At 35.9% G+C, this 14,152-nt stretch overlaps 2 protein-coding genes across 5 annotated transcripts; one reads left to right on the top strand and one right to left on the bottom strand.

The window, feature by feature from the left end:
- The first annotated feature begins 225 nt into the window (after window positions 1-225).
- LOC132609352 (long chain acyl-CoA synthetase 6, peroxisomal-like) lies at window positions 226-12,574 on the top strand. 4 transcript variants are annotated; one of them, XM_060323293.1, is made up of 23 exons: window positions 231-512; window positions 1,906-1,966; window positions 2,038-2,115; window positions 2,240-2,311; window positions 2,393-2,474; window positions 2,561-2,666; window positions 2,749-2,825; window positions 4,536-4,580; window positions 4,663-4,749; window positions 6,678-6,767; window positions 6,843-6,922; window positions 7,072-7,165; window positions 8,049-8,137; window positions 8,221-8,309; window positions 9,810-9,939; window positions 10,055-10,173; window positions 10,247-10,370; window positions 10,470-10,556; window positions 10,782-10,885; window positions 10,974-11,059; window positions 11,880-11,966; window positions 12,042-12,128; window positions 12,208-12,574. In XM_060323293.1, the coding sequence occupies exons 1-23, from the start codon at window positions 383-385 to the stop codon at window positions 12,295-12,297; spliced, it is 2,094 nt and encodes a 697-aa protein (XP_060179276.1). In that variant the 5' UTR covers window positions 231-382; the 3' UTR covers window positions 12,298-12,574. The 4 variants fall into 4 exon arrangements, with proteins under 4 accessions (XP_060179279.1, XP_060179277.1, XP_060179276.1 ...); XM_060323294.1 differs by lacking the exon at window positions 2,038-2,115 and having other exon boundaries at window positions 230-512; XM_060323295.1 differs by lacking the exon at window positions 4,663-4,749.
- On the bottom strand, window positions 3,069-4,341 carry LOC132609353 (uncharacterized). The gene has a single exon (XM_060323298.1). The coding sequence runs from the start codon at window positions 4,141-4,143 to the stop codon at window positions 3,352-3,354; it is 792 nt and encodes a 263-aa protein (XP_060179281.1). The 5' UTR covers window positions 4,144-4,341; the 3' UTR covers window positions 3,069-3,351.
- Window positions 12,575-14,152: the final 1,578 nt, after the last annotated feature.

Below are 14,152 nucleotides of genomic sequence, written 5' to 3'. Positions count from 1 at the left end.
AAGTGGACTCTTTTTTTGATCCGGAGGGAGTACTACCTAGTAGTGAATAGAGTTTCTTGATTACATAAAAGCTCACTTATCAAAATTGGGTTAAATTTGGAAGAAAATAATTAATTACTTGTTGATTATGTAAGCGAACACTTATTTTGAACCAATGTAAAAGGGCTAAATGGATACTTATTATTATGAAGAGGAGCATGTTTTAGGTGACATTTACAGTTGGTGTACTGAAGTTATTACACTTTTAAAGCCATTGATGTCATTCCTTATGTAACAATGCATGTGTAGGGAGTAGTTGCATTCTTAACCAAAAAACCACCAACAAATTTGGTAGCAAAACAATACTATACATTACAAGGATTCATTAACGTCGTTCCAACTGATGAATTCAGAATTAGCTGAACGTCGTTTTAGAACTATTCACAACCACCTGATCATCACTTCCACCGCCGGTGATCATGATCAACAGTCACTTTTCCACCGTGAAAATGCCGCCAGCAAGTTCTTTTATGGTATTATTTCCCATCTACTTCCCACATATATTTATATATATATATATATGTGTGTGTGTGTGTGTTGTTTTCTTAAATAAGAATGCAGCTTTGTATACATGTTCTTTTGTTGTTCCGTACGTGTAAAAGAGCTAAGGTAATGGTCGTCAGTTTTTAGTAGACCAATTTCTTAAGTAGCATTCAACTGAGAAGAGAGAAGAAAAAGAAAAAGATAGTTCTTGATCAGGTGCAGACTTCACTCTTGACTATATATATGTGACAAAAACAAAACAAGCTATCACATATATATATATATATGCTTTGAGATCAAATTGACGTCCATTAAAAGGATCAAATTACAACATAAAGGTGGATTCTTTTGTTGAGATTGACATGCAACTCAATGTTCAGTATGTGTTGTATCGATGTTCAAGCCTGAGACCAACTTCCACGCCCACCAATTACGTGCTCTTGCGATACTTGAAGATTTTTTTATCGGCGTTTAGATCAATTTTCATTTCCACCAATTACCATGTTCTTTCGAATAGCTCAACAAAATGGGGAAGGAAGGTTGGTGTATAGTTGTAGAGAGGGCCTAACATCATCGGCCAATTTTCTATTTTGTCTCAAACTTATCCACAAACATAATTAGGATTACCACCTCAGTATCCATTTAGGTTATAATGGATCAAAATAAAGTCCGAATTCAACATATGCAGGTTTGATTCGTTCTGCAGCTGTGTAAATTTGGGTTTGTTGTTGGTGTGTGTGTGTGTGTGGGGGGGGGGGGGGGGGGGGGGTTGTGTGAACATGGTTGATCAGAAGATTCACATTGCCAACCAATGTGCTTGATCATTATCAGGGCTGAATCATCTGTGGGGGATAATGACTAGCACTATGAGTCTGTGAAGAAAAAGATCTTTTACATATTAGGTACCTGAGATAGAGACCCAAAAACAAGTTAAATCAAAGTGTCATTGTACTCTTTGTAGTACCAACTCTTAGAGCTGCCTTTCTCCTAATATTGTTGTTTGGTTTGTTGTTTAGGACATGCGGCAGTTGACCTATAGAAATAGAATCATGACTGGCATCCTTTTTTTTCACCTCATGCCTGGCATTTATTACCTAGCTTGTGTTTACCTAAATTCTTCTCTTCTTTTTGTCAACTTAACAGTGTTGATAAAGTAGTTTGGAGAGCATCTGCATGCAAACTGATAATGTAGGTCGGATGTCCAGCTATTTGTTGGATTTACCGATAGTTATTCCTCTACATGTTCCTCTGATCTACATTTTATTCATTGCTAGCATGTTTGTTTCAGCTTAATACTTGGTGATCAAACTACCTTGTTTTCTGTGCTCTATCTATCTCTCTCTCCTCCATTGGTTTTTTTGCTGATTATTGAACTGTCACCAGAGCAAGGTTTTAGTAATGCGCTCCCTGAGGAACTGAAGACAGGAAAGTGGAATGTGTACAGGTTAGAACAGTTAGTTCAAACTCTTCTATGTTTTCTGAGGCACAACTGAGCTTTAATTCTTTTAAATGCAGATCCGCTCGCTCTCCATTGAAGCTTGTTAGTAGATTTGCAGATCATCCTGAAATTGGTACCTTACATGACAATTTTGTGTGAGCAACCAAGCTTGCCTGATCGACTCCCCATTTTCCTTTTGTATCAATTATTATCAAGAAAATTCACCACTTTTTGAATTGTTTTTTCATTTCTTTTGCCTTGATTTGTTTGTCTTGTTAGGCGCTCGGTTAAGAAGTTTCCAGACTGCAAATACTTAGGTTCACGAGTTCGAGAGGATGGAACAGTAGGAGAGTATGTTAGCCACTGGAAGCTTGTAATTGAGCTTACAATTTATCTTCAAAGCATACTCATCCAGTGTAATATACTCTACAGGTACAAATGGATAACATATGGGGAGGCAGGTACTGCACGGTCAGCAATTGGTTCTGCGCTAGTTTTTCGTCAGATACCCAAGGCAACTTACTTTGTCAGCTTCTTAAATCATTTAGGAATGCTTTCAGTTTATATACTGATCATTTTGTTTGCTGCACTTCTTGACAGGGATGCTGTGTTGGTTTATATTTCATTAACCGACCAGAATGGCTGATAGTCGACCATGCCTGCTCTGCATATTCATATATTTCAGTTCCTTTATATGATACTCTTGGTTGGTCTTCAGTCATTATGGAAATTATTGCATTTCAGATCTTTCCAACATTGCTAAATCTCCTAAGCCATAAAATTTGTAGGTCCAGAAGCTGTAAAATATATTGCAAACCATGCAGCAATTGGAGCTATATTTTGTGTGCCAGAAACATTAAATCATGTGAGTTTGCTTACAAGTTCTTTTGAGGTGACATGGAAGTCGAAGAAGCAAACAGTTTCAAATATAGGCTTTAGGCCTTCTCTGAGGTTAACTGCTCTTTTGCAGACAGAATGTTCGAACACATTTTTTACTTTCTACAATTGTTGCATTTGGATTGAAAAACTGATATCTCAGATCTACTTTCTACTGGCCATATTTGGTTAATATTCTTCCTGACCTTTTCTTTAAGGAATAAGTAATGCATTAACAATAACAAGATTCGTCTTTGCTCAAAAATTGGAACAGAAACTGAGAAAATAAAATCACATAGCAACTTATAGTACCTCCTTTTATTATCGGAAGGAGACGTAATACTAAATTAGTTATTTAGTTATACCTTTATCCAGTCATGTAGGGATGGTTGCTAAACTTCCCTTTATCTTCTTTTCTTTTCTTCATTCACCAATTTACATGAGAAATCATTTGCACTGTTCTTTCCTTGTCCTTTATTTTCCACAAGAATGTTTCTCTTCTTTCCTGTACTCTCTTAGTTGAGGTTCCAATTTCTACATTTGCAATGAACCTTGGCAAGAGCAGCCATGTAATCATCAGACCTTGATCCATAAGGAGATTGACAAGCAGCAATCATATGAACTTTAGCTGCATCTGGTTCATTCTGGGATTCATAGTACAAGCCAGCATATAGAGAAGCATAGAAATATTCATTTGGCTGTCCATTTGAAAATGAAGCAACAAGCTTTTCTGGGTCACCACCGTCTTTAAACAAGTTATAGGCTTCTCGCATGACTGGTCGAGAATCTCTACCTACCTCAAGATATCTTTTTCTTGCTTCATCAACTCCATATAATTGAGATTCACAAAGAAAACACCATATTGACTCCTCTGTGTCATTTGGATTCTGTGCAACGTCTAAACGGAACTGTTCTGCACCCTCCTCATACCTATCAAGATAATATAGAGACAAACCCCTTTGCCAAAGATATGCTTTCTGGCGAGGATCAAGCTCAATTGCCTTGTCAAACTCCACCAAAGATCCTAACACATCGCCCTGTCGAAAAAGAAACATTCCCTTCCGAATAGCCATCACAGCTGAGTTACCACCACCTGTTAGTGCATCCCAGATACCAGAAACTGAAGGCAAGAATAGTCTTCTGGTCAAGGTTGGTACTACTGGATTGTGATAAGTCTGGATTCTTGAAAAAGTGGTGCCAAAAAAGATTTCACCTTTCTGAAACTTTCTTGAAAATGGAGGGCACTGAATGGGTTTGATGACTACAGAAATGGTGGGTTGCAGATGATGGGTGTGGGTTAGTGCCATTATGGAAAGGTGAGAAGTGAGAATGGTGATAAGGTAACGACAGCTAAAGGTTAGGACAATAGTATTTGTTAAAAAGGGTTCTCATTTCTGAAAGTGTTTAGTTGGATATAACAATAGATGCCACATATCTATAGTAATTGGACAACAGATAGGATAAAATGTGAAAATCTTCCTGACCATTGATTTTAATAAAAAGAGCCTAACTCCCCACTTTCATAGGTGGATTATATATTTGAGAGAACATAAAAAAAGATCAAATCTTGGAATTTGCCTTAACTTTAAATGCAGGGGAATAGAAAAAGATGTACTTGATAGACCATTTACTTTGTCTAGGTTGTTCCTTGTAGTCATTGTTGTGGTTCTTATTTTTAATATTACTCTTCAAATTGCAGTTGCTTAGCTTCTTATCGGAGATACCTTCACTGCATTTAATTGTGGTAAGCAATGCTGTCTTTATTTAGTGATGGAAATGGTGCATTATTGCTGAACTGCAATTCATCTGGCTTGAGTACGGTGTAGGTAGTTGGAGCAGTAGATGGGAGAATTCCATCACTTTCACCGTCATCTGGTGTGGAGATCATATCATATTCCACACTACTTAGTCAGGTGAAGGAATATCCTAAAGTCAAACTTCAAACAGAGGCCTTAAATTTTTTTAAAGGAAAAATCGTCAATATATATTTTTATTTAACGTCTACTTTTCTAGTTTTTTCATATGCGAAGTCATTAATTACTGTTTTTAATTGATTTGTCCTAACAATCCCTTTTCAATTGATATATATCTAATCCATTCATTCTCTCTTGAGACAGTACTAATTTTAAATAAGATTTTATCAATTTAAATTTTGAAAAACTTTTTTCGATTGAGGCAACAGTTTATATATAAAATACACATTTTTGAGGAAAAAATGGGGTCCCAAAATAATTGAGGCCCCAAGCGATTGCTTTGTTGGACTTATGGTCGAGCTACCCCTGGGTGGAAAATGGCATGTTGGGTCAAATTCGGGCAGGTAAAAAATGGGTCAAGTTAATAATTTGATCAAGACCCAACTTGCCCAAAGTTTGTTTGGGTCAAGATGGGTCAAACAACGGGTCATAACCCAACCTGTCCAACATAACCTAACCATTTTCGACTCACCCAATTTCTACTTGTGTGTGAAGTGACCAAAGCTTTAACATATGAGGCACTGATACTTGGGGTGATTATTTAAAACTATGTTTAGTGATGAGGATTTACTTCCTTGTGAACTTTTGGGGACATAAGTGGCTAAAAGTAAAACTCCTTAGAGGAAAGTTCATAAAGCTTCAACATTTCAACTGCATAAACTAAACATTTATATTGTGAAAACCAAACATAGTACAAACTGTTTCATTACTAATATGCTTTGCTTGTTTGGATTGGGTTACATTTTGACCCTACGGGTTACACTGCTTTAACCCGTTTTGATTCGATTGTTTGATGGATCATTTTGGATTCAACCCGTTGGGTCAACTCAACAAGCGGGTCATGACCTAACCTGTATGAGGTTGGGGTTGATTTTGCCACCCCTAATTATATATACTCCAGTCGTATTTTCATGGTATGATCAGTTTTAGATTTTGTGCCCAGTCAGAATGAGCAGATGCAGAGATGTAAACTTAGTATGCTTGGTAGTTTTGTGCTGCATAGGATCTTTAGCATATCTCAGTTAATGTCTTAATGACATGGGTGGAGTGGCAGGAGATATATCCATAAGTGTAATTTCACTAGCAGCATTGAAAATGCCTACTACTATACGCAGCTGCAACTCTTTTTCATTTCTCAATGTTGCATGAGATTACAGGTTGATACATTGAGGATTATTGTCTCACTGGAATCACTTTGAAAGCACTCATGGAAAGATTTTTCTTTTTTCCCTTTTCCATATACTGGTGCATGCATAACGTTTTTGCCTCGACTTTCTCTCATTATGTGGAACTCTTTCATGGGAGGCCAGATAATGTTACAAGGTGTGCAGTACTAATGATAGTGTGTGTCTAGTACTTTTAATCCAACATCAAACTGAATTTATTTTGCCTGGCCAGATCTGAGACCTCTTCAAAGTCAAGCTTTTCTTATGGATAAAATCACGTTACCACGTTTGAATTTATTTTTATTTCTTTCCCCCCCTTATTTATGAAAATAGGAAGAATATTAGTATTTTCTTCCTAGTTCCATGTGCCCTTTGAAATTTATCTTACAGTGCTTCATCTATTTTTTAAGAATTATCTACATGAATAATAATGGAAAGACACAAAATCTCTTCATCAAAAAAAAAAAAAAAAAAAAGCAGAAGGAGAAAAGACAAAAAAAACAAGCATGTCCATATAAAGTCGTTACTGAAAGTTTACTTCTGTGTATAGCACTGCACAAAGAAGTGTGTCAAACTAAATGCACTCTTAAATACTATCCTGTTTTTGAATCTTGTGAGTTTGTTTATGTGTATAACTATTGTATATATGCATTACTACTTGGTTGTTGGTGTTTTATAGAATTAGCGCATGATTTCTTTCAGGGTCTCAGCAATCTTCAGCCCTTTTGCACACCAAAACCTGAGGATGTTGCTACGATATGCTATACAAGTGGTACTACTGGGACGCCAAAGGTACGGAAGATTATTTTCTCCTCAATTCTTAATGTTATTGCTTTTTCATAATTGAAGCAAGATGCATATCTTTAGGGCGCTGTTTTGACCCATGGAAACCTGATTGCAAATGTTGCTGGTACGAGTTTTGGCATCACACTATATTCTTCAGATATGTGAGTACTAATGATTACAATACAAACCAAAGATTTAGCATGAACACTTTTTACTGCAAGTTCAGAAGCTAAACACCTCTTGCATTCAGTTGAAACTTTCTAATGAAAACTGTAGATTTTCCTGAAACTTTTTTTCTAAATTTTAATAGTTACATCTCATATCTTCCGCTGGCGCATATATTTGAGAGGGCTACCCAAGTATTGCTGGTCTATTTCGGAGGAGCTTCTGGATTCTATCAGGGGGTATAAGACTTAACCTAGAATGCTTTCTGGATTTTCTTTTAGCAGTCCTTTCATGAACCGTATCTGTCAAGTCTATGGTTTATTCTATCTCGGATACATCCAAAACTATATGTAATTCTTGTGACTTAATTTTTTGAACATGAATTTTTTCAAACAATGGCTTGAAAACATTGAAATACAACTAAGTACAACCATAGAGGAAGACATGGGAAAAGTGAATGCTGTTCCTTGCTAGAATAAATATATGAATTAGTAGGTTGTAAATCAACGATATTACTGTGCAAGAGACTTAACTTATATCAATAACGTGAATTATTTGTCATGGATTTCGTTTCATTTTTACTGATCATGATATTTGCTACTTAGTTTACCCTTTGTCATTCTTTCTGGCTTTCTGCTCCTTTCTGTTTCCAATTTCTGGATAGTTCCATCCTTCTTAAGGAAGATTACATACCTATGAAATCAAACAAATAAGACTACAAAGAGTAAAGGCAAAAGGTTTTCGCACTCTCCCCTTGGTATTGCTGTTGTGACTTGTGAGTATCCCCCCGGGAAAAACAGAAATTTAATGTATCTCAATTTTTTACTTTATTCTGAACTTTGTTTTTCTTTTTTCCTTTTCGTCTCTGTTATTTTATTCTTCTTCCTACTACCACCATTGCACCAGAAAGTGAACCGCCCCTGTCCTTCTCCTCCTTGTTCCAATCTCCCCATTCCTGTTGCAATAACTCAATATCTGACACTTCTCCCTGCTTAATGACATTTAGGAGATATGATATGTGTGAAAATAGGAACTATTCAGAATCAAATGTCTACAATATTCTAAGCAGTCTCTTCACATTTCTCTAAGGAAATACCGTGTTTAACTTTACTTTGTATTCAGGATAATCTGAAACTAGTGGATGATATGGCTGTATTAAGGCCCACTGTATTTTGCAGCGTTCCTCGGCTATACAATAGAATATATTCCGGGTAATTGACTGTTGATGCTGATTTGCCATTTGTGCTAATTTTAATTTTATGTGATCCTCAATTAACTTAGATGCTTATTGCAGCATTATGAATGTTGTGAAGACATCTGGTTCTCTGAGAGAGAGGATATTTAATGCTGCTTATAATGCTAAGAAGCAAGCAATTTTCAATGGTAAGGTGTTTTTACCTCTACTGAGAAATAATGGCTGCACGTGTGATTTTGGACCTCTAATTATCTTGTTTGCATCATATTATGTTTCTTTAGAATTTAAGATTGTTTTGCACAGAAGTCTGTTAGTATGGAGAACAGTGCATTCGGAGTGAAGATACACATTATTTCTATGTGAGCATGTTGAATATTATGATTGCAACAAAAGGAAAAAAAACTAATGAGTTAGGTTAAATTCTTTCGGGATGTTTTTAAGTATTTCCAACATATGTTTACTGCCCTGTTAAATTGCTAACTGTCTCACAATTGACAAGAATCATTTTTTCATGATGTGAAGTGACAAGAACCATTTATCAATTAGTTTTTGCAGCAGCATTACATAGATGATACTGATTAAAGCCGACAAAAATGTATTTTGATTTTGTGAAATTTCTCAAAACATGATTATTGCATGTTCTAAAATATGACTTCTAACTTTTTCATTTCTCATGGGTTTGGAATGTTAAATTTGGTGAGAATTTCACATCTATAGACTATGCCACATGTGCTTGCATGGGTTTGGACCTGTGTCAGCTGAAGATGAGCATTCAACATCTGCAGCTTGATCTGCAGTTAGTCCCTTTACCAACTCCACGTCTAATATACCTAGCAATATCTAGCAGCTGTTACGGAAGTGACAAGTCAGTGGACTCATGTTAAACCACTTGTAGTATGACATAGCCCTGACTTCCTAAAAATGAAACACTATGATCTAGGCAGCTTGTAATGAATGCTTCAGCCCTGAATTATACCAGTAAGATAACTTTTTGTACTATAATGTTGCTTGCATAAGTTTTGTTTTGGTGCTGATGTGTTATTCTGTAGAAATTATCCCATTCAATACTAGTTGATTTTGTGAGTAAAAGTATCAAGTTCAGGTACCTTGGAAGGTAGTTCTTTGCTATGGACTCTTGACTTCTCCTTAGTTGTAAATTCATTGCTCTCTTCTCAGTAAGATGGGAAAAGTAACAAGGGAACAAAAAAATGGAAAATAACAGAAAAGCGGGAAAGAAACAAACTCCTGCGGTTTTTATTTGGACAGGGAAGCCACTCAGAGGAATAAAAAGGTCGCAACTCCTTGGAAAACTTTGGTGTGAACTGAAGAGACATTTGTTGACTATTTTAAGAAAAGGGAAAGTGAGAAACTAAAGAATTTAATGGACAGGAAAGCTGCTTTCTGTTCCTGTAATACTGCTCATTTGGTGGCATTGAGGACTTTGTTTATGAGGATGGGTTCCCCCAACTAGCTTGCAAAATAACAATTTTTGTTTTCATGATAGGGCGCTTTTAGTTTTGATGCTTTATTGTTGGATTGTCCCTTGGTGCATTTCTACTAGTATTGACCTTCCAAATAGCTCTGCAGTTTGAGCCTCTCTTGCATTTCTAGTAGGATTGACTTATGAAGAGAAGGAAGACACATCTCTTTTTGCTGTGATATATGTCGATCTGTATTTACTTTTCCAGGCAAGAATTCATTCTCAATCTGGGATAGATTGGTATTCAACAAAATAAAAGCAAGGCTAGGAGGAAGAGTTCGCTATATGGTTTCAGGAGCTTCACCATTATCTCCTGATGTGATGGACTTTTTGCGGGTGTGAGTTGAACATGCTTGACTTCATGAAATTTCACCAATTATGATCAACTTATAAACATAACTGAGATCAGATACTCTTTTTGTGTGAAATGAGTTTAATAGTTTTATTGTTCAGGTGCTTTGGTTGTCAAGTTGTAGAAGGGTATGGAATGACTGAAACTTCCTGCGTTATAAGTAACATGGACCAGAATGATATCTTATCTGGTCATGTGGGCTCTCCTAATCCTGCATGTGGTTAGTATGACTCCAAGTGAGTTCTTTCTTCCATTTGTCTTATGACTGGACTAATTATGTTTTCATGTTTAAGAAATAAAGCTTGTTGATGTCCCTGAAATGAACTATACATCTGAAGATCAGCCTTATCCCCGTGGTGAGATTTGTGTAAGAGGCCCCATAGTGTTCCAAGGGTACTACAAGGATGAAGCACAGACGTAAGGGCATCTCTTAACTTACTCATGCTTTTGTAGTTTCACATATTAGCAGAGAACCATCCAAGTTAAATTATTAGATTATACAATGACATTGTTCAGGCAAGAAGTGATTGACAAAGATGGATGGCTTCACACCGGGGATATTGGATTGTGGCTACCTGGGGGCCGCTTAAAGATTATTGACAGGTGAGAGGATAGCTAATAGTACTTGCCTTGGAATTATTAGAGCATTTGTCAGGCTCTACAGAGTGATTACTTTTGCAATCTATTTCTGTTCCTTGAACCTGGAGAACTTAAATAAGGTTGCTAGGTTGCTTCCTTGTAACTATAATCCATTTTACTGAAGTTGCATAGTATATGGAGACCAGTGGCTACTTGTAGAAGGTCTGATCTTTTGCTATTTGTTGATAGGAAGAAGAATATTTTCAAGTTGGCACAAGGAGAATATGTAGCTCCAGAAAAAATTGAGAATGTTTATGCAAAGAGCAAGTACGTTACACAGTGCTTTATACATGGTAAGATATCGCGTCGCAGAAAATCCCATCCGCCCCCTCTTTGTATGTCACCTTTCTAAGACCATTGTACTCTATTCTGCTTTGTCAGGTGACAGCCTGAATGCCTCTCTGGTAGGCATAGTCTGTGTGGATCCAGATATGTTGAAAGCATGGGCTATGAATGAAGGCATCAAGGTGACACCCTAAATTCCTCTTACGTCTTCAACCTTCTCTCGAGAAAAATTGCATGGAGATTACACTATTTGCTTATGTGTATCAGTTCTCTTACAGGGAAAGAGATGATAAAGATCAGAACAATATTCATCATAATATAAGCTGGCAGGAAAATACACGTGAACCTAAAAAATCATTTACCTTATGCATTTAACTGTGTAGAACAGGAGGGTGTCCTTTTCCTCGGGGTTCTTTGTGCCTCCCACGTAAGATGAATCTACGAGTACAAGGATGAAAAGATGCATTTCCGATTTCTCTCCTTGGAATGTACATGTACTTAGAGTAGATGAAGAAAATCTTGAAAAAGAACACACCATGTCCATTATCTTTTCACCTCTTTACCGAACTAGAGGAAAACCCCTCTTTAATTAGTCGTCTCTGGTCTCAGTATTTCACTTCTCTGTTCTGTACTCTTCCCTCCAACCTAGCATATTTCCCTTGGTAATAACTCTATATTTGATCTATGACAAAATTTGCTTTCCTTTAACATCTTGTGAAATCATAATATCATGCCTCTTATTCTGGCTCTAGTTTCTTTTCTTTTCACAATCGTACAGACTTTGAAATGTAAGAAATATGCTTTCACTTGTATAGCGTAGGTACTCGAAGACATAATCTTGAATCTGAAAATTTAGGGTATCTGCCTGATACTTTCCTCATGAAATGTTCATATGGTCATAATTAAGAACAATGCAAGAGAGATAGCTTTTCTTTTGAAACGTGAAGAGAAATATATAAGTATTTGTTAGTACGTGATTATATTTATCTTGGTGAAGAGCAGAATAAAGACATGAAACAGCTCTGCACTGATCCAAGAGCAAAGGCTGCAGTACTGAAAGATATGGATACTGTTGGCAAGGAAGCACAGGTAATTTGAATTTCCCTCCAAGGAAATGTAGTGCCTTGTGTTATCAACATGTTTCTCATGGTAATCACTTTGCAGTTGAGAGGTTTCGAATTTGCAAGAGCTATTACGTTGGTGCTTGAGCCATTTGCTATGGAGAATGATCTACTTACTCCGACGTTTAAGGTAAATGTTATATAGCAACAATTAGACAACTACGTAAGGTCTCCAAGTTTATGCTTTGTGTTCCCTGTTCTTCTTTCAGATAAAAAGGCCACAAGCAAGAGCATACTTTGCTAAAGAAATAGCTGACATGTATGCAGAACTTCCAGCATCAAATTTCTTCTCCCGTTAAAATCTTGTGAAAGGTAGAATATCGCGTTATTATGCTGTTGAAATATTGTCCATATCGCAATGGACTTTCAACATGTAAGTAGTAAAAATAACAAGAAGTGCAAATTTGATTTTTGCTGTAGAATCTACCTAAGTTAGTTCATGAGCTTCCTCTAAGTGGTATATATAAAGAAAAAGAAAGGTTCTCATGTTTATCATGGTATGGAGGTGGATTGGAATACCATGTTCTGTTGATTGCTACACGATAAATATATTTAAGAAGATTATGAGTTCTGTTATGTGAATGCGTTTTTTTCTTTTCTTTTTATTCTTATAATCTCACTTTGAGCCGGTGCAGATCTGAAATTTTAAGTCAGTCAATCTAACGTATTATTGCACATGCGGCTCTTTTGTGATAATGGCATCACTTGGTATAAATGTACATTTTAAAAAGCTTTCAACTATATATATAGAGTTCGCGCTGAAAACTCGCTAGTCCTAAACATCGATTTTGAAGTCAAACATCGTCTAAAACGTGGACCCGAACTAATATACTTATACTGAATTGTTAACTTGTCCTCCTACTACTTATTTTGCTCCCTTATTATTTACCCACGCTTAGAAAAACAAAAAACCTCACATTGTATCAATTATCATAGTGTCTTCCAATTTGCTATAAATAATATGTAAATTATGAATTAGTATAAATTATTATGGGTAGTGGCGTATTGCCACTTGATAAAAATAGATTTTGCTGTCCATCGATCAAGTTGGTTCACTGTGAAGAGAAGTTGTGCATTTGAACTTTTTAACATATTTATTGTATATGTATATTTTTAACACGAGAGCTTTTAAACAACTTTATGTTCAATGCACAACCTTAACTTATCAATGAACAAGCTTTTATCATTGGACTAGGAATCCTTCGTTAATCTATATCATCCTATCCTTTGAGCTTGTTTTTTTAAAAGAAATATACATTTGAATTTTCTTTTGTTATTACGTTCTTGTTACAACAAGTTGTTCATTTGCACACCTTTTAAAAGGTCAACATTGCTAGTCATAATTTTGTGTACGTCATTAACTTCATCTAGTATGTTTTTGTTAAAACCATTTATTCGTTTGTACACCTTTTAAAATGTCAACACTGCTTGCCATAATGTTGTGTACGTCATTAACTTCGTCCTTCGCCCTTAATTGAGGGTGGGTATGTAATTTGTGTTTAGTCTAGAGTAAATAGAACTTTGTCAGATTTCAAATTGAGAACTTATCACTTTTACTCTTGGGTATTTTTTTACCGATTGATATTCAAGCACAACATCTAAGGATGTCATTTAGTAGAAAATGAATTGATTGAAAGTCATAGAAAATTACAGAACAAATCTTACAGACACAAAATACGTTAGGTACTTCCTTATCTGCTTAAGTTTTGGTGGACAAAGTTACATGGTACTTTTACTGGTAGAAGGTAAAACAAATTTGGTAGCCACTTTTATAGTTGTTGTTGGAATATGGTCAGGGTTTAAAGTTGTTATGTAATAGTCACAACTTAAAAATGCGGCGAAGTAGTTAAAAATAACCACAACTTAAAAGAAGAATATCTGCCTGCCTTTGAAGTTGTGGCTAAGTATTAAATAATTTGTAATGCTAAGACTTAACCATCGATCCTAAAAGTGGTTTGCTATTGCTGGTCCATTTCCACTTTTATTAACCTTACTGAAAAATAAAAGGATAACACATTGATGTGCTCGAGAAAGTGATAGAAATGGTCCATTATATTTGGGGTATGTTCAAAATGGTCATTTAAATATATTTCTGAGCAGTTCAGTCCTTTAAATTTGTCAAAGTGAGTACTTTTAGTCTTTTTCAAATACTTA

The sequence above is a fragment of the Lycium barbarum genome, chromosome 9 (assembly GCF_019175385.1).
Source record: "Lycium barbarum isolate Lr01 chromosome 9, ASM1917538v2, whole genome shotgun sequence".
Taxonomy (NCBI): Eukaryota; Viridiplantae; Streptophyta; class Magnoliopsida; order Solanales; family Solanaceae; genus Lycium; species Lycium barbarum.
The sequence above is the reverse complement of the archived record's forward strand: the minus strand, read 5'-3'. Positions and strand labels throughout refer to the sequence as shown.